Genomic DNA, 24,355 nt, shown 5'->3' with positions numbered 1-24,355 from the left:
GATAAAGTCCTACTTTAACTGTGAACTCTTCTGCTATTCCACACGCGCCTTTTGACTCCTGTCCTACATGCAGCGTACATATGTTGAATTATACAGATTTATGTGTTCCGAACACACTTCTTCAGTGTCTACCAAATAAGATGCCGTGTTACTCTATTATACGCTTTCTCTAAGTCAATGAAAACCATATAAAGGTCCTTCTGGTATTCTCTGTACTTTTCCATTAGCATCCTAAGTGCAAATATTGCATTCGTTGTCGACCGTTCCGGCCTGAAACCAAATTGGTTCCTTGTTATTTCAGTCTCTTCCCTCAGTCTTGCTTCTATCACTCTCTCCCAGAGCTGCCATTTCTTGCATCATCTTTTGCTTTTAAAAACCAGCACAACATATACCTACTTCTCCATTCTTTTGGCATATTTCCTGTTTCCAATATCCTATTAAAAAGTAGAATAAACCACTTCACTCCTTTACCTAATTTTTTCATTCTTTGGTAGGGTTACTATTTGGCCCTGGAGCTTTACCACTTTCACCTTCCTCATGGCATTTTCCATTCTATTTCACAGACCGAAAAGTGCCTGATTCAATGGTAGACTTTCGCAAGCCTCCCCTCTGGTTACCTTTGTTGGGAAGTTTCTGGAAATACTCCTTCTACCACTCCTTTATCTTCTCATTTATCAGAACCTCGTTACTTTCCCGCTTGATGCGGCGTATATGCGAAATATATTTCTTTTGCCTCTCTCTTACCTTCGAAAGCTTGTAAATCATCTTTTATTCTTAGTTTTCGTAGAAAGCTGGAAACAAAAGGAAACACACGATCCGACTCAAAAACATTTCCTCAATCGAATTTCTATCCGCGAATCTCTACTGAAACGTCACGAACTCGAGTCATTTCTGAAGCGGTTGACCACGAGTGGTGAAAGTTGATAACCTATTACAACAATGTGCAACAACGATCGTCGCCGAAGTGAGAAGCTCCACAGTGTGTGGTAAGCCCGCACTGACGCCCAGAAAAGATGTGATGTGTTTGGTGGGATGGGAGGGGCATTGTACATCACGAGCCGCTGCTGCCGCCGAGCAGAACGACAGACCTCGGACATGTACTATCGACAACTAGCGCGAGTGTGTCTAGGAATTCAAAAGAAACGGCCGTGACGCCAGACCGTATACATTTTTAACGATCCATCACAAACCGAGAGAACTTGGCTTGGGTTTTAATGCGTCCGTTATGTAGTCCGGATCCGGCATTGTCATATTATACTTTGTTTCGATTTCTGTAGAACTCCCTGGGTGGTGTTAAGTTTGCTTTAAAAGAGACTTATGAAAACTGTGTCACAATTTTTTGACCACAAACCAAAAAAGTTCTATAGCGACGGGATTATGGTGTGGCTGAAAAAATGGTGGAAGGTCACTGAACAAAATGGTGCATATGTGTATTTACTAACGGACGCTATGTATACGCATTTATAAATTAAAAATACTAACCTTAATTTCAGTTTGGTGATTTCATAATATTACTTTCAAATCACAATAAATGTATTTTTAACTTTGATCTTCAAAGACACCCTACTTTTTTTAGACAACTTGATATTTGAACACCCTCCCGCCTCCTTTCGACATATATTGAATCAAATTTTAATTTGAATTGATAAAACGTTGGAGCACTTGTAGCCACTATTCTTTGCGAACAAAGTAAACTCCCCTCCCTTAGCATACTTTTATTTTCAATTACAGTGAGTTGAGAAAACCCCAGATCGACCAAAATCCTAATTACGTACACAAATTCATTTTAAATGGTTCAAACGTTTTAGCACTTGGTGATTTAACGAATACAAAATTGGAAATTAAAATATTAAATAGTTTAGAAATTGTCCACTAACTTCCTTAGAAGCGGAATTCTCTAATTCGCTGGTGCACGTGGCTCCTTATTTTTTTTTTAACAAGGCGTTTATATACTGAGTTTCATCTGCCTAACGTGATAGACATATAAGGTACTCAATTTTTCGTGTACACTTTAAACTCCACATCCTCTTAGGATACGTAATTTAATGAAAAAAGTTAAAAGTCCGTCTCGAACCAAGTGCTAACTACGTATGTTCAAAAGTTTACTTCAAACGATTGGGTCGTTTTCCCATGATAATGAGGACGCCAATGTCATTTTTATATATTGAGAGAAAATTATAGAAATCGCCCCCTCCCCTCCTTAGAAGAGTAATTTCCGAAAAATGCTGCCGTACGTGTTTTCTTGCTTTTAATAAGGAGTTATATATCAAGTTTTATCTCCCTAACATGAGAGAGTTGTGACAGTATTTTTGGTATCACTTACTTTCCCATTACAATCCGCATTTTAATGAAAGTAACATAGTAACCATAAAACAGGCTCTAGAATAGTATTGATGTTCAATAATTCATTTCGAATGTTTCAACCATATCCCGTGATGACGAGACAACACCTCAAACTTAGGCGAATCCTTACATTTGGCATTTTCTCAATAAATAGTGAGAAATTGTAATATAGGAACTGCCTTCCTTCACCACTTAGAAGGGGAATTTTCGAAAACTCTGAAATGTGTGTTTCACTATTTTTATTCAAGATTTTAAATGTTGAATTTCACATCTCGCACTTAAGCGAATTTTTACATTTGGTATTTTTTGAATAAATAATGGGACACATTAATATTATACTAATTGCCCTCTTTCCTCCCGGAGTAGAATTTTTCGAAAATGCTGGAACACACATTTCTTTTCAGTTAAAGAGTTCAATTACCAAATTTTACACCTCCAGCGTAAGTGAATCCTTACATTTGGCATTTTCTGAATAAATAGAGGGAATTTTTAGTAGAGAGTTGTCTTTTTCTTCAATTAGGAGTGGAATTTTCAAAAACACTGAAACAGAGTTCAAATTCTGAATTTCATACCTCCAACTTCAGCACATCCTTACGTTTGGACTTTCCTGAATAAATAGTGGGAAATTTAATATAGAATTTTTTTTCTTTAAATGCAGAATTTCCAAACACGCTGGAAAAATTCAGTTATTTTTAAAGGTAAATTTATATGCTGAGTTTCAACGTCATAGCTTCAAAAATTCTTCAGATATACTATTCTTGGCACAAAAAACCCGTTATACTCCTTAGGATACGCATTTCCAAAAAAATCCTTTCGTGACAAAAGGAGTATTGCTGTCCAAATTTCACGTTTCTACATATGGCAATGTGGCCTGTGAATGATGATGACACTCCTTTTACGTATGGAAAAAACAAAATTCACTATTCAAAATACTACTAAAATGAAATTACTAAATTGACTATATATTCTCACCTCTTGCCCTGCAATATCATCCCATGGAACAGAGGGACCTCCTTCGAGAATTTCATCCAATATTATTTGAGCAAGTTTTGGATCTACTCCTTTCAGAGAAGGAGTTTTTCGACTTGAAGTTCGTGTTGTGCCTGCACTTAGGCCACTACCTGGCTTCCTTCCCGGTGAACTACTTGGGCCCTGTAACAAAGGATTTTTAAACTCCAATAATACAAAAGTATTAAAATCATATATTGCACTGATTCAAAAAATAGCTCTATAGTTTATAATTAAAGTCAGAAAGTAATATATCATGTACTACTTGCAACCGAATGTATAGTACTTCTCTGAAAATATTTTTCAGTTGATCTCAAGCTTCTCTACTATGCCTATCACATGCAACTATACACATACATGTATCACAATAATTTACATGGTAAACTTTCTTAGCTTAAAGACGAAGAAAGGTTCCTGGGTCTGCATCCACAAATCAGTCATCAATAATGTTACCGTAAGAAGGGTTATTTTGCACAAAATATGAAAAGAGTTGCATAGTCCTCTGTCGGTAAAACCATGAACTGTAAAGAGAAAGTTTCAACTGCCACCGTAAGATAGAACATTTATCTGTATTTTGGCTATAATATTGGCGGTAAACTTCAGTTCTAATTATCGGGAGGGTTTGTTGTTGTAGAGGTATGGAAAGCAGTCATTGTAAAGGGCGACAAAATTTGGAAGATATCCCCTATAAGAATTTCCGTCAAAGTTAAGTCAGTTTCGTAGAATACTACTGTGTATAATGGGACTTTGAAACAATAGTTGAAATTTAAGTGTGAAACGTTTTAAAGTCATAAAAAAGATAAAATTGGGAGAAGGCGGTTTCAGCCTCTAATAGGGGTTACTTTGCACCGGTCCAAAGTAACCCCTTAGATAGGAAATTACTACTGCTGGTACCTCCTGCATTCTAATTTTAGTAAATTTCCTATTTAGGTAGATGCCGGAATGAATTTATTGCTGGAAAATAAATTACGAAAATGGCGGATTCAGAAAATCACCTTGCGAGGGGCTTCACTCATAAAAGTATAGTTATTTTGAAAAAATCACTTTTTTTTTTTTTTTTTTTTTTTTGGAGGGGGGTTGAATCTTATACGCATAGGAATGACTAACATTAGATTAAAAAGAAAATCATGCAATTTGGCTGGGCTTCATCCTGGAAGTTCCGAACTCCGTAAATATTCCACTGATTACGTTTGGGATGATATTCTCGGACATAAAGAGCAACCAAGGCAAATCAGTTCACGGGGATTTTTTTTGTTTTGTTTTGTTTGTTCCTGAGTTGGCATTTTTGTGGGGCGTATGCTAAACTATCAGAATGTGGTTTCTGTGCCGGTACCAGAAAATACATTATTTTCTTTACAAATATCGATAATTCATACTAAGTACTGATACCAGTACCATCATTCTAATATCAATATTTATAGATTGCATGCAGTTTTCTGTAGGAAGTGAAATGTATAAATACTGAAGGGAAAACACTGCACAGAAACATTATGTTCGTATTTTGAACATACTTTTTTCTATGTTGTGTAACCTATGGGGTTACTTTGCACCAAAGTTTATATTTCAATAACTATGGTCACACTAAATGTTTACTAATGTACTTTCACAAATGTTTTCGTTATATATCTAGCTATTATCCGCTTTATGCAGAGTCGTTTTGACGTATGATTAGCCTCATACTAAAGGCCAGACTACCACAGGAAACATGTTAGTCGAACTCTTATGGCACTAATCACTCGTCAAAATGATTGTGCATAAGGCCCTATATGTTTAAAATACAGCGTTCTAAATCATTACATTTATAAGTTACATGCGATTTCTTTTAAAATTCCTTAATTCTTATACAAAGTAACCCCGTCTTACGGTACCATTTAATTAGAAATTCCTCATGCTCTTTAATTTAAGCTATTAATTAAACTTCTACATTACACGTGTTACTGTTCAGTTAGCGGCCGTAATAAAATACATGAAACAATATCGGTGCATCCACCTAACCGTTTTTTCTTTCTTCTTAAATTAAACAACAAACTAAGTATATACCTACTTGTAAAAGAAGAATAAAACAAACATGTACTTTAAATATAGTAGTATTGTTATACTGTAGGTAATTATACGATACAAACTTTTTTCCTCCAAATTCTAGCCCTAAAACATGTATCACAAAAATTCTGGGTGAAGTTATTCCAAAATGGTGAACAGCAGAATGACAGACACTGCTAAATGTGGATCCAGAACTTTTCCCCTCACACATCTAGGTGATTTCTACTCTAAAACCATTCCTAGCGCTCACAATTTTTCGGTTAAATGGTCCGGCCCAGGAATCCCTTTTTCAAAATTATTTTGTGTGTATGTTACAGCTATAAAGGCAGTGGCATATCGAAGTAGGTTGTAACTTCTTCCATTGAATCTTTCATATACTATCGAAATGAAAAGGATTTCAGGTTTTCTTAATCCTGGAACCGCAACAATCTGTGTGAAGGAGGGTTAATTTACATATATAACTATACATCACTTCCAAATGTTTAAAGTGATTTCGACGTAGCTTTGCGACCTTTGCAAACAATGTACTCGGTAGCGTAGAAATGTTAACTAATTAAAAAAAAAATATATATGTATAATTTTGTACTAGTAAATGAAGAAACAGTGGGAGGGCAAGAAGATTAGAAACGGAATTGCATTAGTTTGTAACAGCAGGACTAGGAGCTATTTTCTATCGTCTGAATCTTTGAATTACAAGGAAGAGTCATAAGTATGGTTCCCACGCAACTGGCAAAAAGAAAGAAAAAAAAAAATCCAGGGGTTTTCCAGGATACTCAGGCAAATTTTCCAGGGATATCACATAAAAGCTCCAAGGTATTTCTGACAAAATATACCTATTCTGAAGTTGTAATATGCAATTCAGAATCACGGAATTAATTGGGATAAGACGGAAGTATTGGAGATGGAGAAAAGAATGATAATAAGGAAGGAGCAGATTGGATAAAGAAGGTAGGAAGAGATAAACTGATGAACTGGACAGGAGGCTTACTTATTAATGAATTATGACAAGGAAGTTTGGATAACATAGACAAGAAGAAAATAAAATAGGCCCTTATAAGAAACAAAAATGGCGGAACGTGATAGTTGGAAAGTGAACAAGAAGACTTACGGGATTGGCTGAAGGCTTCAGCAAATAGGAGAGAGAGAGAGAAAAAAAGTACAACATTAACTATATATATGACTGTTAAAGAATTTAAACTTTGTCATAACAATGACTATATATATGTCTGTATTTTCATTTATTTTTGATATTGTCTGAAGAAGGATATGTTAGATATCCGAAACCGTTATTATAATTTAAAATAAAGTGTGTTTTAAGCTTTGGTCAGAGTTTCTTTTGTTAAAATAATCAATCCAAAGCCATGGATAGTCTTACTAATGCAGTTCAGCAGAATATCATTACTTTACTGTTAATCTTTAGACCAACACATCGCTATGGCAGATTAACTGAGTTTCATCATCATCTCCTTTTCACTTAGCTCCTTCACCACACTTTCCACTTCCTCTTTTTGTTTTGCAGATCATCTCATACTGTTTGATTTTGCAATGAAAGTCAAACTGCCGCACTGTTCCGCTTTTTCCGTGTATTTGTCAGCAGATTTCTGTAGTTCATCTATGTCATCTTGTAACCGTTTCTTTTTGTTCTTCAGCTCTTGAACAGCAACAGCAACTTCTTTTTTTGTGATGACTCTTTCTTTGCCTTCTCCTTCTTCTGTTCTTCTATGAATAACTGGTACTTACTACGAGCACTTGATGCAGAAGCTAAGAGTTCCTTCGAAATATCTACTTTTGTTACACCAGCAACATGACTGACGTGGTCACATATTATTCTTTGCGCTTGGAATGACTTCTGCTGAAGATTTTCGATTTCAATTTCCTTACTAACAGAAAATCCTCTTTCAACTGTGGCTTGCCCATGTGATAAGAGAAGAACTGGTTTCATTACCTGCAACCACAATTTATTGTATTTTCCTGACGAACCAACTTCTCTATACAGGAAAGCATCAACACTTTCTTTGCCTGAAATATGATCGAATTCCTTATATACACCATTGTTTGGAAGAACAAAAGCATCAAGAAAATCTCTGTACTCCTTCAGCATATCATCGCAAGAAGACATTCCACCCTCAATTCTATTTAAGTCTGCCAATGTCTTTAAGAAGCTCATCATTTTCTGACATCTCGGTTTACCTGTTCCCATTAATTTGGGATTCAGACATTGTATGGCACGTGCTAGTGGGTATTTGATAGGTGACTTTTCCAGTATCTTTTTTGCAGTGCAGACAAGAAAAGACCTGCATTGAATCTTGAATTCTAGCACACGTTTTTCACTGATGGCCTTGCTAGTCAGTAACTGATCTAGCTCATGCTGAGCTGCAAATCCAACATCAATGTTTTTTGGATGAGTGTAATTTGCAGAATCTTGTATGTCTAATTTCAGTAGCTGTGGAATATTACCAATGCTTTCAACTTTATTATTCAGAATAAATCATCTTATTATATTTCGCACTAAATTATAAAGATCATCACAGAGGAAAGGAATCATTGGCTTGTCCACCTGGTACACTGCCAAGAAATTGCCGATGTCCTTTGTGACTGATATGAAAAAATTGAGCTTTGTTGTTGTCAGTGGATCCTGAAAGTGGGATTTGATGGTTTTAAAAGAAACTGAGTTCGGGGTATTTGACCTTTTACTGCATTCATCAACAAATAGTTTTAACTCTTCCTGCATCTGTAGTACTCTCTCGGCAACGGGCTAATTTTCCACCCAAGGTGCCCACAGTGTTTCAGTGGGAACACATGTGAGTCAATCATTTTCATGTAATCCTTCCTTCTAGCAGGGGAATCTTGAAAAAAACTGTGCAAACTACTGAAAAGTTTCAACAAATGCCACCCTGTTTTGCTCATTCCTCCTTTTACGAATTATGTACAATGTGGAGCCCACAGCTTCCCACATTTAACAAATGCACTCCTGAAGTCTGTAGCAACTGTTCCTGCAACAAACGATGAAACTTCCAATTGACATTCGGCCCATTCATAGATACCTGAAGAACTTTGTTTAGGTTCAGTCTTTCAACACAGTTCTCGAAATCTTCCAGCATCACTTCAGCAGTAAAATGTCCCATGAATGCTGAACCATAATACCGGGTTACCACCTGTAAGTGAAAAAAGTAAGTTTAAGTGCATTTGTTGTACAGAAATTACACTATCTGACCAAAGCACTGTTTTTATTAAGTAAAAATAATAAAAACAGTGCTTTGGTCAGATAGTGTATTTCTATCGTATGCAGAGGTTGTTTCCGATCCATGGTGACGAAATGAAACACCCTGTGCAGCACCACCAAGCAGGAAGAGAAGGAAATTACCAGTCGTGTGGGCACCTTGGACCACTGACTGTGTGTGACACATGTGGTAAGTGCATATCTGGACGAATGCCGCCGTAAATAAGTGCTTTTTGGGAGGGCTACATAACTGCCTTTTCGGACGTAAACACTGCGTGCCAGCCTCTTAGAATGGAAAATTCGCTGTAGGGCAATTGCCACGATGCAGGGCCACCAAATAGAGCACTCTCGATAGTGGCGACATGGTTTCTCTTAAGGTTAGTGTAGTTTGAAATCGTCACCATAGATTGGAAACAACCTCTGTATTTTGTTTTAAAAAATAACATCGAGTTCGTAATCACTGACATGATAACTCAAATATCAAGTTTTAATATAAATCTTACTCAAAACAGAGAAATGTGATTTTCGTCATATCGAATACTTCATTTCGCTTCTTTTATTTTAAAATCTTCTCATGAGACTAGTAATCAGGAACTTTGACTAAAACAAAGTTCTGATATCCGTGCAAATAATCCCATCCAATCTCAATCAAAACCAATCTTCCCTAACTTCGGTAGGACCTTAGTTATACCTCCATATGTTTTTGTTAGAGCTCAGGACATTAAGTGTCATGAGTCTAAAGTGCCTCTGCAATTAGTTCCTTTGCTTAATTATGATTACAAATAACTAAGTCGCAATTAATAATATGGCATAATGTGTCTGTACCACTTCTTTAGCATCGTAACCAAATAACGGTGATTTCCACTATAACCAAAGCTGTATAAGCTGAAGAGATAATCTTAAGTATTACCTTTTAAAGTGTCAAAAATGGCGAATATTTCGCAGAGGTGAGCCAAAAGTATGCTTGCTCTAGGTTAAGTAAAGCTAGTTTAGTTACTTTTAAAAATAGTCTACACATCATTACACTTAGAATGATGCGAGTACTTAATAACAAATTGGTTCTTGTATTTAAAACTAACACTAAAATTTTCAGTAACATCTACTTACCCTGTTGTTAATATCCCAAATGCGAACGTGGATATCCATCTGTTTCATAGCTGTCGTTGAGTTCAAAGTTTCATCAAAAAGCAGAACGTAACTTGGCTGCGCAGACACGTAATCTTGAAGGAGATTTTTGAAATATGGCGCCAAACCAAACACACTTAGTTTCACCACATGAAAACTGTTTGACCACATCACTGTCGGGGAACATAGAGGTAAAAAGACTCGAAATGTTTTGACAAGAATTGTACGAGCAATGCGATGTCACGACTTTCATTGCCCAAAGTACTTCAGCTCGCAAACAATCGTTGCGTGTCACCTGAATGGTTGGTGATGCACTGGTGGAGGGCAAATCGGCTTTACTAATAACTTCTTTCCGTTCATTACCTACAGTAGTTTTCGGCTGAAAAAAGTTCTGCACTGTGCCGTTTCGATTGTTTGTCAAAGCCAAATGTTTCTTTCCCGCTGCATAACTTAGAATGGCAGCCTCACCCATGTTGCAAACATCAACAAAGCACACATTTTGCACTGTACTTGTCCGGACCCACAGTCAGCCATTCTTTATATTTTTTTTTTCTTCAGTCAAGTTTCACTGAACGTGGATTTACCTTTAGGCATTTTTTTTTTTTTTTTTTTGGTCTAATCGTTAAATAAAATAATAAGAAAAGTATCGCTATTATTCAACCACATGAACAAAGCACAATCTATCAAACGAAGATCGCCAGTGAACTAACTGGGCATTTCTCTTTCCTTCCTTCGTAATGGATATTGCTCTGAAGGCGGTAGCACGCCTTTGAGCAGTTTACACGATCGGTTGAGGAACCGTAAACGCATAGTATACACAATGTTCAGTCTAATGCACTCTCGATTTTATACAATGTCATTGCAGATTAAGATGTGACGTTGCTTAGTTGTTACTTCGACTACACAAAAAGGTCAAAAACATGATACGAGAAGCAAAACAGTAATGTTTAAAATCAATACACTAAGCACAGGAATCTCTAATGAACACATCTCTCCACAGATCGGAAATGTATTACACCGAACATGGTGTATACTGTGCGTTTCCGTTTACTCAGCCGCCTTACAATGCGGCACTGAGAGGGAAATGTCCTAAGTCTCGCAACTTTTATTTCTCAGGACTGCTTTCGTTCGCATTCTATTGCATGTAATTGCAACTAGTTAGGAAATTGAAAAACTTCCACTTTTCCAGGATTTTTCCAGGACTGCAAAGAAATTCAAGGATATTCCTGGACATTCCAGGGTAATTTCAATTTCCAGGGTTTTCCAGGATTTTCCAGGGGCGTGGGAACCCTGCATAAGTCTTGCAATGTTTCCACAACCAAAACAGCAGGCGCGCGTATACGGCGTTATCAACTAAGTGCAAGGTAAACTGGCCCAAGTGATAGTGTTGCACGCAGACTATTTAACACGCAAACAGCCACTCCATCAGTATCTTCAGTCAATTTTTAATGAGTGCTCGAGATCTGATACGTATACTGTTCCTGCAAGACTTCAAACTCGGGCATAAGCTACAGTAGCAACTAAAATATTTCTCGTGCGAAAAGGGAAGGCGGAGTGAACCACAGCACAGCAGCAACCTGCTGATAGTTAAGGTTCTGTCGTCCCAGGGTAACAAATTCTGATGTCAACGACACACCATTGAGGAAAATCTTATAGAAACAACTTAGAATGACTTTATAAAACCACTGTTATTTGACAGGTTGCGGTCAGGATAATGTAAAAAGCTCTTTTTAAAAAAATTGTTGCCTTTCCCGTTCCCCAAGTCATGATGTATGTATGTATTGCAGGCCTTATTGTTTCACCACTGCTTTTCTACTATTATACAGGGAATAATAATAATAATAATAAAGTGAAATAACTTACCGAAAGCTGCCTTTTGACACTAGGAGGGGTGGAGATAGCTTTAGTGCGGTTGCCAACGGACTGAGATCGTGAACCCATATTTCGAGGTAGGGTTTGGCTTTTATTCATTATGGCACCTGTTCTCTTGCCTGGAACATTTAATTTTTTTCCAGTTGCTAAAAAACAGCAATATGAATTTAGGGAGATCATACGTAATTTAGTAAAAATGCACAAAAAGCTATAACAACATTGTATATATGAGTATATGTTTAAGAGAAAATGGCATTAAGACCTTACAATACAACGCAAAATATTATTACAACCTTACATAATCATGGTTATAAGCTTGAAGAATAGCTACCTTGCGGATCTTTAAGTACTCTTCTTTATAAGCTGCAACACAGTACTCTTTCACAATTTTCACTAATCTGTGGTTGAGAGCCTTACTTATTGAATGCAATGAGAGACCTACTATTTTTCTCCCTTATTAAACATTACAATACTTACATTTTAATAATTCTCAAAATACACCATATACCAGAAAATTGCACATTATCGACAGCGGATTTCATAAATATTGTATACAATATTGTATACGTACTATGCACCTAATTCCAGTTTCAATTTTCGTATACCTACATTTTCTAAAACTCGAATTCATAGCTAGATCTCCTATATGCTGGTAATAATGCTTTTTTGCTAAAATATCTGAAGTTCTGTAGTAAAATGTTTAAAAAAGCTCCTCTTAAGGTCCAATTCTTGAATCACATACATAAGTTCTTTGTATATTTCAAATAATCAAGAGAAAATATTGCTGAATATAAAAATACTTTGAACTCTGGATTAGTCAACTTTTTTTTTTTTTTTTATATTACGCAAAAATAATATAACATAAAACAGCAATCTGTTCTTGAAATTGAGTCACAACAAAGTTAAGTATGGAAGTATACTCCATATTTCCGAAAGAAGTTTATTCAGATAAAAATTACTAAAGTTTAAAATGCTTCACACGTAAGCTAAAAATACTTTTAATTTACTTAGTTTTTCCTGATATGAAAACTTTATATAATTTTACCATTTTCAGTAGAAATTCCATTATAACTAAAAATAACAATATTTTCATTGAAAAATCATTACCATTATCGGTACAGAAATTAATACTAAAACTGTACAAAATTATTTATCTCCTTGTATTATACGTATTATACGTAATATTATATATATATATATATATATATATATATATATATATATATATATATATATATATATATATGCACCATGAATTGTTATCTGTAAGACATTGCTCGTGTTCGCACTGTAAGATAAAGCATATTTCCAACACTGTAATATTGAGATAGGAGATGACACGATGATATAGACAACAATGCATTAAAATGCTAATGAAGTTCACGAAATCTATTTCTTACTCAGTAGTAATTCACTAGAATACAGCTTAATTACACAAACTAATTAGAAGTATAGCATGCTGATTATTTAGTTCAATTTAGGCAGTTTGTCACATAACGAAATATACTTGCCAAGCAAATACACCAGATACGTAAGCTAAGAGAAAATACATGCGCCTTCAGTTTTCTACATGTTATTATTTCTCAGCAGCATATGATTACTAACATGCGCATGCCAATGTAAAAAGCATTTTCTACTTATATTGACAATACAAACTATTAGGAACGCGGATATTCAGATCAAATGAACTTAAAGGTGAGGGGCTGGAACAGGAGTGGATTATAATTATGGTATTATAGGCAAATTAAACTTCATGGACATTCCTGTGTACGGACGGTTTCTTGTGTATCAGCATGGTAAACACAAAACAACTGCTATATGGAACTGACCTCTAAAAACACAACTTATTTAATGTTTATCACTTATATTCCTGTAATTAATCTGACAGTTTCCTATTTATTAAATTCAATTTTCATTAGGTGAATCGGTGAAGTCAAAACACAAGTCAGTAAAACGCACTTCGAGATAATTGCTGTCTAAGACCACAGTAGAGACCCTAAGGTACACATTGAGTGGATCTCAAAAAGCTGTTTTGGATTAATGTTGTTCTTGTTCTGACTGATTCAAGAAAAATTAACTGACTTAAAAAAACTACAGCAATCTCACAATAGCTTCTACTTTGCTCATTAATCTTAACAAATTTGATAAGCAAAGTTTTAGCTGACATTATATAATGTTATTTTAGCTTAAATGAAAGAGATCTTTCTAACAAGGTTAACAAGATTACAGATCCATACACCAGTGTTAATAATAAGTTTTAAAGTACAATAGTTCAGATAAAGAGAAGCTAAGGCGAGTTTTCAAAAGCTAAGGCAAGAATTCTGGTAGCTTTGCAGTAATATATCATGAATATAAATACAACTCAGCGTTATACTATCTACATTAAAAATAATAATAAAATATATAAGTAAATTTTCTAATATAACATATACGTCAAGCCACAAACCGTTGAAATAAATCCTATCCCCTTTGAGTCGCTTGTTTTAGCGCTATAGTTGTGTTATTAACAGCTTTCTTCTCAATATTTTAGCAGAACCATCCATTTAATATTCTCATAAGAAAGAAACACGATAAAATTATATGAAAATTGAAGAAAAAGATTTTTCAACTATAAACAGTGTGTGTGTTCCATTTGAATTCTGAAACAAGTACTTAACATGATCTCGTTGGAACTCGTGTTTTATTTCAGTAGATTGTATTAATGGAAAAATATTTTCTATTGATTTTTTACGACATATAAGAGTTTATATTATTAACAAATTTGTTCGTTTTCATCTTATTCCGATTGAATATTTTTGTATCCATTTCTCAACTAGGTTGTTTGCTATCTAATTTTATGAAACACTTAAAGAGTTTTTCCCCTTAAATTGGACAGCCGAGAAGCCATATGAATAGCACGAGTCGACAAGAGTATATAACTAATTGCAGCCCTAAGATCTCTCATCACTACAGAATTAAATGATTCCACCAACATGGCCTTTCCTTACGTCTGCGTGATCTGGGTTCAATCCGTGATGGAGGTACAGTCTTGTTGAAAAGAAATACTGGCCATTTATTTCTCTTTTAAGCACCCTACTTTAGTGCATTGTTTAGTCATATATATAATATATAGGAACAGATGTAAGACACGTTAATAGAGTATTTTCGACATTTGGTGAATACAGTGCCGGAAATTGGTATAGAGGCAGAGGGACATTTGAAAATAGAACACAAGAATGCCGAAGATGGATAAGGATGATATACTTACAAAGTTACATTGTATACTGTACACAATCAAAGGCACATCGTTTGCTAATAAGACAGGGGCACGCGCAGTTTACACAAAAAGCGAAATTGTACCATTTTTCTGTGGAAATTAGTATATAGACACTCAGTGTCTGACAAAAATGAAAGTATAATTTACAGTACAAAATGAAAAATAAATGTTCAGTATTTGATTGACCCTCCCTTCTTCTGAATGAGTTGGGATATACGCTTCCTACATGGACATGTGAATATACGCTGAATGTTGGATATACCTTTAACACAAAACGCTGCCGAAATCCTAACACTTCCTCCACCAAAGTTTCTGCTCATTTGCACTGGCTTCTCCTCCCTAAGGTCATGCCAATAGTATTGAAAACCATCCGGGTCATCTAAATTGAACTTCTTCTCATCACTAAACGAAACATGATTCCATTCGGATGTCCACGACATGTGTATTTCCGCAAACTGCAGTCGCACCTGTTTGTGCATCGCACTAAGGGACGATTTACACTTCCATTTCTTGAATGTACGATGTGAATCTTGATTCAAAATTTGACGCACTCTTCTGGATATGACCGGTAACTTGCACGCAGCAATAATATGGGAAGAGGGCATATTTCCGGCCTTTGCCTTGTGCACAATTAATAGTTTCGCAGCCTCCGGGAGTTTCCTCGTTCTACCATACTTCCCATCCTTTCCGTTTTGTGCGCCCAACCGAATGTAATTATCAACTACACAGCCGGAACGATTTCACCGTTTTGAAATTTGCTAATTTGACAGGTCCATGTCCTTGTACGCACAGACACGTTTGCTTGTTCCTCACTCGACAACAATTTTCCACGAGACATGGCACACACAACTCACAGACATTCACACCCGCGCTTCTCTTATCGCACTGTCAGCTGTTTTTAGAGGCGCATCAAGAGTAGCGCTGAACGTGTAGAAGGCGCCAAACAACAAGTAACTGTGGGTGCCTTTATACCAATTTCCACCCGAAAATCGTCTCATTTCTCTTTTTGTGTAAGCTACGCATGTCATTGACGTATTAGCAAACTATATGCCTTTGAGTTTGTACACTATACAATGGTACTTTGTAAATATATCATCTTGATCTATCCTCGGCATTCTTGCCTCCTCCTTTTTTCAAATGTCTCTTGCCTTCATACGAATTTCCAACACTGTACTGGACTACTTTGACTGAGTAATTGGTTATTGCTACGGAAGTGTTATATTCTATGTAAATAGTCTAACTTCTCACAATTTAGCTTAGAATTCATCTTGACAAAAGACACTCGTGTATTGTGCCTGAAATATCGGAGTAACGGATCATCAGAATTGGAACACAAAGTACAGTGTTAAATTTTAAACGTGTTCTATGGGCTCAATTAGTTGAAACGAAAGTAACTCTTCAACTATATAGGACTTTTATTTCAAGCTTAAATACTACAGTGTCCTACAAGATTCCTAAATATTTTCTTGAATATGTCTGACTACATGCACTTAGGATTCCGTGCTAAAGTCAACATTTTTTAACTAGTACAAAATTTTGCTTCCACACGATAAAAAGTATTTTCATCTAAAATAATTATTCTACACATTAATTGATGAAAATCACTAATATGTAAGTACATATAAAGCTATTTTAATGTTAACTCATGGCTAAAGAATGGGACTTACATTGTTTCGAATAAAGGTACATCAGAACTTCGTTAATAAATAGTCGAGGGGATGCAATTTTAAGCCAACTAATATTAAAATTACTTACGAACATTTAAAAAAAAAAATACTTTGCCGAATACTGTACATCTTAAAGTGTGTCTATTACCAAGCAAGCCCTTCTGCGCACCCTTTAAGCCTGTCATGACTACTACTACTGTACGTAAAGGTTTTAAGGTTTGCTGTTAAGACCAAAATGTTAACATGGTCATGCAATCCTGTTAAACTGCAAGCAAAGGACCAAATATTTAGGAACTCTTCCTTTGGTTCAATGCAATCCTATAAAGGGTCAATGCATGTAAATCTGCACCAAATACTTATAGCTTTCAATTTTAAAACTACTAAATGTTACAAGAAATTCATCATTCAATTGTGTTTAATACAGGCAAGGATGGAGAAGAATGCATGCAAATTGTTATTTAATTCCTTCCTGGTTGTTACGACGACATACAAAAAGTGGTGCCCAAGGTTTCAGTTTACAAGTGATCAATGAAGAACAACTCTGTACAGTGAGCAAATACTTCTAATATGATGAAGTATTTGCAAAAAAGCTCCGTAAATACTCAACAGAAAATGAAAGTATTCTATGTGTGTAGTGAACATGGAAGAAGAAGAACGAAGAATACAATATATTTATGAATAAATATATTTATAAATCCATCGCCTTAATGATCGCGTTAAACATATGAATAAAGTGGATTGTCTAAGGAAAATAATTTAAAAATTAGCTGCTTTTTACATTTACATATTGTTAGTTACCACCACGATCGTTTTAAATCACAAGATTGAGATTAAAAATCTTAATTTCGAATTAACAGGTTGATTTTTTTTCTCGTCAACGCAATTCTTAATTAAATACTTACGTGATAATTAAAACACAATACACACAATACACACAATATGTATATATATAACTTTTGTATATCTTTTAATGATTCATTTCATTAAGTTGATGTACTTACTACAATCACACTCAAAGAAAGTAATAAACTCAATAAGAGTTCCAATGTAGGTGCTAACAACATAATGGGTATTCACTACATTACGATATCATACTTGGTCTGAAACTGGCAGAACCGTTTGTAGTATGATTTATCAAGACAATTTTCCGCAATACTGGATTAGGTGTATAACCACTAAGTTTCTAATTACGTGCCTCTTGATCAAGTGCAAAACAAACAATCTACACTTTGAAAGAATATACTACCAATAGAAAAGACAGTAAGTCTACAATGTGAGTAGGTGTATATTACTAATCATCATCAAAAGTGAGTATATATACTTTTTTTTTTTTTGTGTGTGTGTGTGTGTGTCAGTTTACGAATAAGTCAATCAAGTTTAATACCCGTTCAATTCATGTGGAAAGAACGAATTCTATATCAAGGTCTGGAAATTATATTACAATTGTATTAGGAGAAAAATACTCATATCCTGCATACTGGACATGAGTAGTACAACAGCACATTGTTTCAGAATTTCTCTACTCCCTTTTTCAAAGCATTTTCTGACGGTAAAACATGGTTGTAGGCTCAATCCATTTGTAGAAACTCATGCTTCAGTATGAAACCTTTCTAAAGAGTAAAAATTTAGTTTGTGAACAGGTCTTCTTGAGCTAGCAGCCAGGTAAATTCTGTTATATCTTGCGACGTTTCGAAAGCTGGCATCGTCCTCATCTTCAGGCGAATATGATGGGCGATTTTCCAGTGAAAATAAAACATACTACGATCAACCAAAGACGATCTGGGTCTCCGAACTCCTGGAGTTTACTGCATTCCATGTGAATGTGGTAAATCATATATTGGACAAACAGGACGAACCCTTGAAGCCAGATGCAAAGAACACAACAGTTACTGTACATCAGATTAAACCAACCAGAAAATTCGGACTGGCTGAACATAGCATCAAACAGAAACATGAGATTTTATTCATAGGTACCAAAATAATAGCAAAATGTTCAACAGTTTGGAACAGAAGGATAAAAGAAGCTGTTACAATCACACGAGAAAAAACGAACCTTAACAGAGACACAGGATTCCAACTGAGTCAAACATGGACACCAACCATATCTCGCCATTTCAAGCACCAATCAGAAGAGTCCAATCACACATACATGAAGTATATATTCCATACACTATTGCCCCATCATATTCACCTGAAGATGAGGACGATGTCAGCCCTCGAAACGTGGCAAGATATAACAGTATTTACCTGGCTGCTAGCCCGAGACCTGTTCACAATACGTCATCCGGGAAGCTTCAATAGAAAGTTACTTTGGTTAATAATGTAAACACTGAATCATGTTGAAAGTAGTTACAAGCCAGAAATGTATTTCATTCTGGAAGCAGATATTCTCTTCTGAAGTTATGATATTCACGAAACTACTTTCCATCTGATCCAATGTCTGTATCATTAATCAAAATAATTTTCATGAAGTGCACATTGAACTAACTTCTCTTCTCTTTACAAAAGCTTTATACTGAAGCATAGATCTTTACGGATCGACAGAACTTACCACCTACCGGCAGAAGATGAATTGAAAACGGGACCAGAAGTTCGTAACAGATGCTGTTATGATTCTCATGTTGAGCATGTAATTTTTTCTAATACTAAATATGCATCCAATGGCTTTCATTAGTATATATATTACAATTTGGCCAATTGGCATTGTAAATAAAGGAAACGAAAGGAAAGTACGTGTACCCACTTTTGCTGTGGTATAATTTATCGTGAAATCTGTAATGCTATATAGCTGAACAACACAGCATGCTTAAGCATGCATTTAGAAGGACTTCACAATAAAGTATTGACGAATATAGCAAATGAACTTAATTACTTCAATTAATAATTCTTATATTTTCTTCGAAAATAGTTTTTAATTATTCTGAATCCTAATAGTTAGGTTATGATGATGTTTCTTTCTTGAACAATTTAAGTTTTAGTTTGATATTATTTTGATAAACCTATTAGAGAAAACGTAAACTTCAAAGCGATACAGATAAATTTTAGTTTCGACTTACACACAAATCTTGTATTAATGATACACAAGCGTTATTTATATTTTGGTGAAGAAATTGCAGCTTAAAGACAAAAAGGAGATACAGACAAAAAGGAGCTTATTTCACAGAGCATGTGTTCAATATTGAAGTTAAAAAAGAAAAAAGAAAACTTGTGAAGTGGGCACCACTGCACTCAATCTAATATGATTATTATGTGAATTAATGCAATGTTCTAATATCTACAAGCAAAGTTCTCATTTTAATTATAAGCTAACGAAAAAAAGTCAGATACCTTCTGAAGGCTTGCTGGCAAAGGAATGAGAGTGAGGCAAATTTCTGTTCAAATCACGTTGCTGTCTGGGCGAATATCCTCCATTTATACAGGAATGCATGGTATAGGTACGTTCTGTATTGTGTGAGGTTTTATGGATTTGTGGGGGAGGACTATGAGGTGGATGAAACTGATGCATCTTTCCTCGTGGATTGGTTGTTTTAATATCAGGTGTATCTGTGTCCACAGCTAACTGCTCTAGGTGGACTAGATTTACTAAAAACAATAAAAAAAGAAATGACGTCACTCACTGATGCAAGCAATAACACAAGAACAAAAACTACTACATTATTAAATTATAGAAAAAAAAAATCAATAATTTAACAATATCATTCCATATTGCAAAAATACTTGAAAACGTAATATAAGAGGTAGCTAAGAAAAAGCTACTTTGTTATACTATTAAATATTCTACATTTATTTCAAACTCACTACTTAAGCAAGACAAAGAAAGATTCTACGTTTGAACCTGCAAATTATAACAAAATCGTAAATTAAAATGAATTTAACTGGTATCGACATTTAAAAAAAATATTAATTTGTTAAATTTTAGCTGTTTATGAAGATTTGTTTCTATTTTCATCTTACAATTATATTAGTGTATTTTTTTTTTTTTTAAATCTTTCAGTTGTTTTCGAGTACAGATATCTACCAAATAGTTACTTAAGTCACTGATCGTTAACTGCATTGACTGATCGCGTAAAAGAATCACAAAAGCAACAATTATAAAATGTTTATTTCTTGGGGGAAAGAGGTATCATTCCAACGTTATATGAAACCATTTGTTTCAAAATAATTCTATAAAATTATGCGTATGTTCAACAATGCACATTTCTTAAGCTGAAGAAGCAAAAGAAATCTTTCACTTTTATGTTTTTCGCTTACGCCCTGTACGGGAATTGAGACGGACGATTAATGAAAGTCAATGATCATGAAAGGAATTGATGGAGCGAAAATGTAGGAGGAAACGGGAGAACTCCAACAAAACCCACAGACACAATTTTGCCCACAACAAACTCATATGGTTTGGGATCGAACCAAGGACTCTTCGAACCAGAGATTAGCACTATAACTGAGCCACCGTGCCATACAAGTATCTATATGTAATAATTTAGCTGAAGAGCAGGATTGTTTTCGCTTTGGAAATACATTTTTCCGCGCAAGGCATATGCCGTTACTGCAACATAGGGGCGTATTTTAGTTCGATTTGATGGGTTCATGCATTTCGGCTCACATCACTTTTGTTTTCAGCTTTCTACATTGAAGTTTTATACTTCTTAATACAAATAGCTCTCTTTCGGTTGCGATTTATTAACGGTAATAATAATGCACTGTAATCAATGCAGAATAACACATTACTCTAAGGACAGGTTAGGTAAAAGAAACGATCAGAACTCGAATAGTGGTAGTTGTCTTTTAATAATGTTTTACCTTGTGATTACAAGCACCATCGTGATTTACAAGCACAATGTTGCAAACTGAGCGGCTGTAGTGGAGACCTTTGATAGTTACAAATAGGATAGTGGAAGGGCTATGGCAGACAGAAGAAATGTTGAAATAATGGATGGGTCAAGCATGACATTCTTTCATTAGAACTTATTGCATCAGTTGTTTCTGGTCGATTGGAACGAAATGTGGTACATATGGATCTTCAGGGTTTCTACAGACATCTTAGTTTTAACTTCCCCGACCTTTCCTTCACTTCGATAAGATTTTCGCTGACTTCTTCCCTGTAAGCTGCCGCCTCCTCTCATGGCCGACCATAATAATGTTCTATCTCACCTTTATGTTCTATCTTTACAGGTTATTCTTAATATTACAATTTTATGTTTAGTTACAAAGTAAAAAATATATAAACCTTCCTACAAATGTTTATATCATATTTTAACATTCTTGTTTCAATTTCTATTGTTTTAATTCCATCACCTGCTTTGTGGACTATAACAGTATACGTAGTTCATGAATACGAATTACACGGAATTACAATTGGATCAGTCATTTCGAAAAGGCCATTTACCCAACAAAGTAAATTGTTGAGGAGAAAGAAAAAAAAAAAACTTTGGATTGCAAACTCGACGTGTACAATGGTATCGATGATATTGAGGTAATAGTGTAGGATATGTAATATAACGTGACCAGACAATTGGTCCTTTCATAGGGATCCGCGTTTCTTCGCGTACGTCTCGAATTTGCACTAAAATGAAAATGTTGTGGGGATGGACATAAGGCCTTTTTTCGCAATGACTGATTCAATTGAATGTTCAGTTACTCGACTGATACACACTACTTACGAAATTAACAATACACAACATTTTAAATTATATTTCTTGTTCTCTCTCTCCTTTTTTTCTTCAATTCTGCACTACCTTAATGCCAACGTCGAATTCTACAGGATGTGCTTGTTTCTTTATGACACTGATACTCACAGAAAAAGTGCAATCTTTGACTACTTATATGCTTCTCTGATTTTTAAGGTCTGTAGAAACCCAGGCCTTATTGTATGCTTATGAAATGAAATGAAATCTTTAAGTTTTACGTCCCACGGTTATGCCGGTTAGGCTAAAGGAGACGGTGATGAGAGATGAGTGAAATGAAGAAAGTGGGAGGAAACGGGAGAACCCCGAGAAAACCCATGAGCACGGTGCTTGTCCACCACAAAGTCCACACGGTGCGAGCTGGGATCGAACCAGGGACCCCAAGCACCGGAGGTTTATTGTATGCTTAACATGGACCTATAAACATTATAGTGAAAGGGAGATTTTATTTCTTTTATTTGTTTCTCAGTTTAAATTTCCGAAAGAACTTTACAGAATAAACAAATTAAAGGTAAAGAAATATATACGTCTGAAAATAAATGAGGAACATACACCAGTCTGCGCTTTCTTCACTCAGCAGTCCTATTGTTCCGGACCGAAAACTTTTGGAATTTTGTACAGTCCGCAGCTAAAAACCTGCTCCGGGAAACTTTCTCTCTCGCTAAGTACCTGAAAGAAACCCTGGGGACAGGGGCGGCGCTGATGCATTACCACACGAAAGCAGAATATTTCTGGACTTGCAAACCAATGTTGCCTTATTTCACTTCCTCAATCGCTATGTAATGCAACATTTTTGGGGGGATGGGGTCCCGTGCATTAACTAAAAACTTGTGTCTGCACCTAACGGGAAGTGCAGATATTGCAAGCGGTATTGGATTAGCTTAACAGCTGCCGAAAACGTATATTCCACTAAAGTAGATTTCTCTGCAGCCTTCTTCGCCTCGAGTAGGTCTTTTAATCTTATGAACATTTTTGTATCATTCCGATAAATTTTCGCCAGAAATGACGCACATCCGGACATATTCTCAATTGCTCCTTTTGTCATAGTCTATCATTATTAGAGACCGGATGTTAGGCAAAATGCCTATTCTTTAACATTAAAGACATGTTCAAAAATAACGTTTCAAAGTTTATATGGGGAGTTATAGTTTCGATTTAAGCCAATTTTATTCTGCCTATTTCGCACATTACTGCCTAAATAATTACTTTAGTGCCTAATGTTGCCTATTCTATGCATTTTCTTCAAAATAAGCCTTCATTGGGAAAATATACAATTGATATAATATAAATAACACATATATATTAGGTGCTTGTAAACACCAATATATATATATATATATATATATATATATATATTTTTAAATATACGGTATACAGGAAAAGATGATGTTAACGAACAGATATGTTTCTGTATTCTTTGAATATTATCTATGAGTTGAATCTGTTTTGTTTTATTTAACTGTATTGAGTATTTACGTTCATTGTTTCGAGTTACATATTAGTGCCTATTTTTGAAATTTTCAGTGCCTATTTGCCTGCCTTTTCTCCAGATTTTTAATGCCTAAACTTCCGGCCTCTAATCATTACTCTTGAGTTTGTCTCCAGGTCATGGTAACAACCTGTGTATAGCTGTCTTTAAATTTCAGTCTATGCGATCATGAAAGATGTATTTAATCCTAATAGAAACAAGTCTTCAATCGTAACTATTGATATTAAAGGAGCATAGTAAAAGCTACTATTTGTAAACTCAATCACGCGGTAATACCTACGCTAGCTCTCCAACACTATAGGTGTATTGATATCTAATTTGAGTACAGCTACAGTATGAAAATAAATACATAAAAAATAATAGTTTTACTAATGTTTTTTGTTTTACTCTATATGTGAAAAAAAAAAAAAAACGCGAGTTGACGTAAACATAAATATATGAAAATCATCTTTTATTTATGTGAATGACATACACTTTCGCGAAATGAAAAGTTTTATCCTATGAATTCATTTCTTTAAAAATCGTTCCAGGTAATATTGAGTTGAATTTCCTAAATTCTATTAAAATTATGACTAAAGCAATATTGTACAAAGTGAAATATCGGAATATTGATGTTCGCAACATAATATTCAAAGTTAATTCTCCATATAGCTT

General features: G+C 35.1%; 1 protein-coding gene across 2 annotated transcripts in view; it reads right to left on the bottom strand.

Annotated features, from left to right (window-relative positions):
• The window catches only part of spas (spastin), a 471,098-nt gene that overhangs the window by 21,182 nt on the left and 425,561 nt on the right, over positions 1 to 24,355 (bottom strand). Inside the window, exons 3-5 of one of the 2 annotated variants that reach the window (XM_081730816.1) lie at positions 19,859 to 20,113; positions 11,600 to 11,754; positions 3,316 to 3,495 (exon numbers count right to left, since the gene is read on the bottom strand). In XM_081730816.1, the coding sequence (XP_081586942.1) occupies positions 3,316 to 3,495; positions 11,600 to 11,754; positions 19,859 to 20,113 (590 nt within the window). The remainder of the gene's footprint in view (positions 1 to 3,315; positions 3,496 to 11,599; positions 11,755 to 19,858; positions 20,114 to 24,355) is intronic. The other variant, XM_081730817.1, reaches the window with a different exon arrangement.

This window comes from Thermobia domestica, chromosome 11 (genome assembly GCF_964235325.1).
Source record: "Thermobia domestica chromosome 11, izTheDome1.hap1.1, whole genome shotgun sequence".
Lineage (NCBI taxonomy): Eukaryota > Metazoa > Arthropoda > Insecta > Zygentoma > Lepismatidae > Thermobia > Thermobia domestica.
This window is presented reverse-complemented; position numbering and strand designations above follow the sequence as displayed.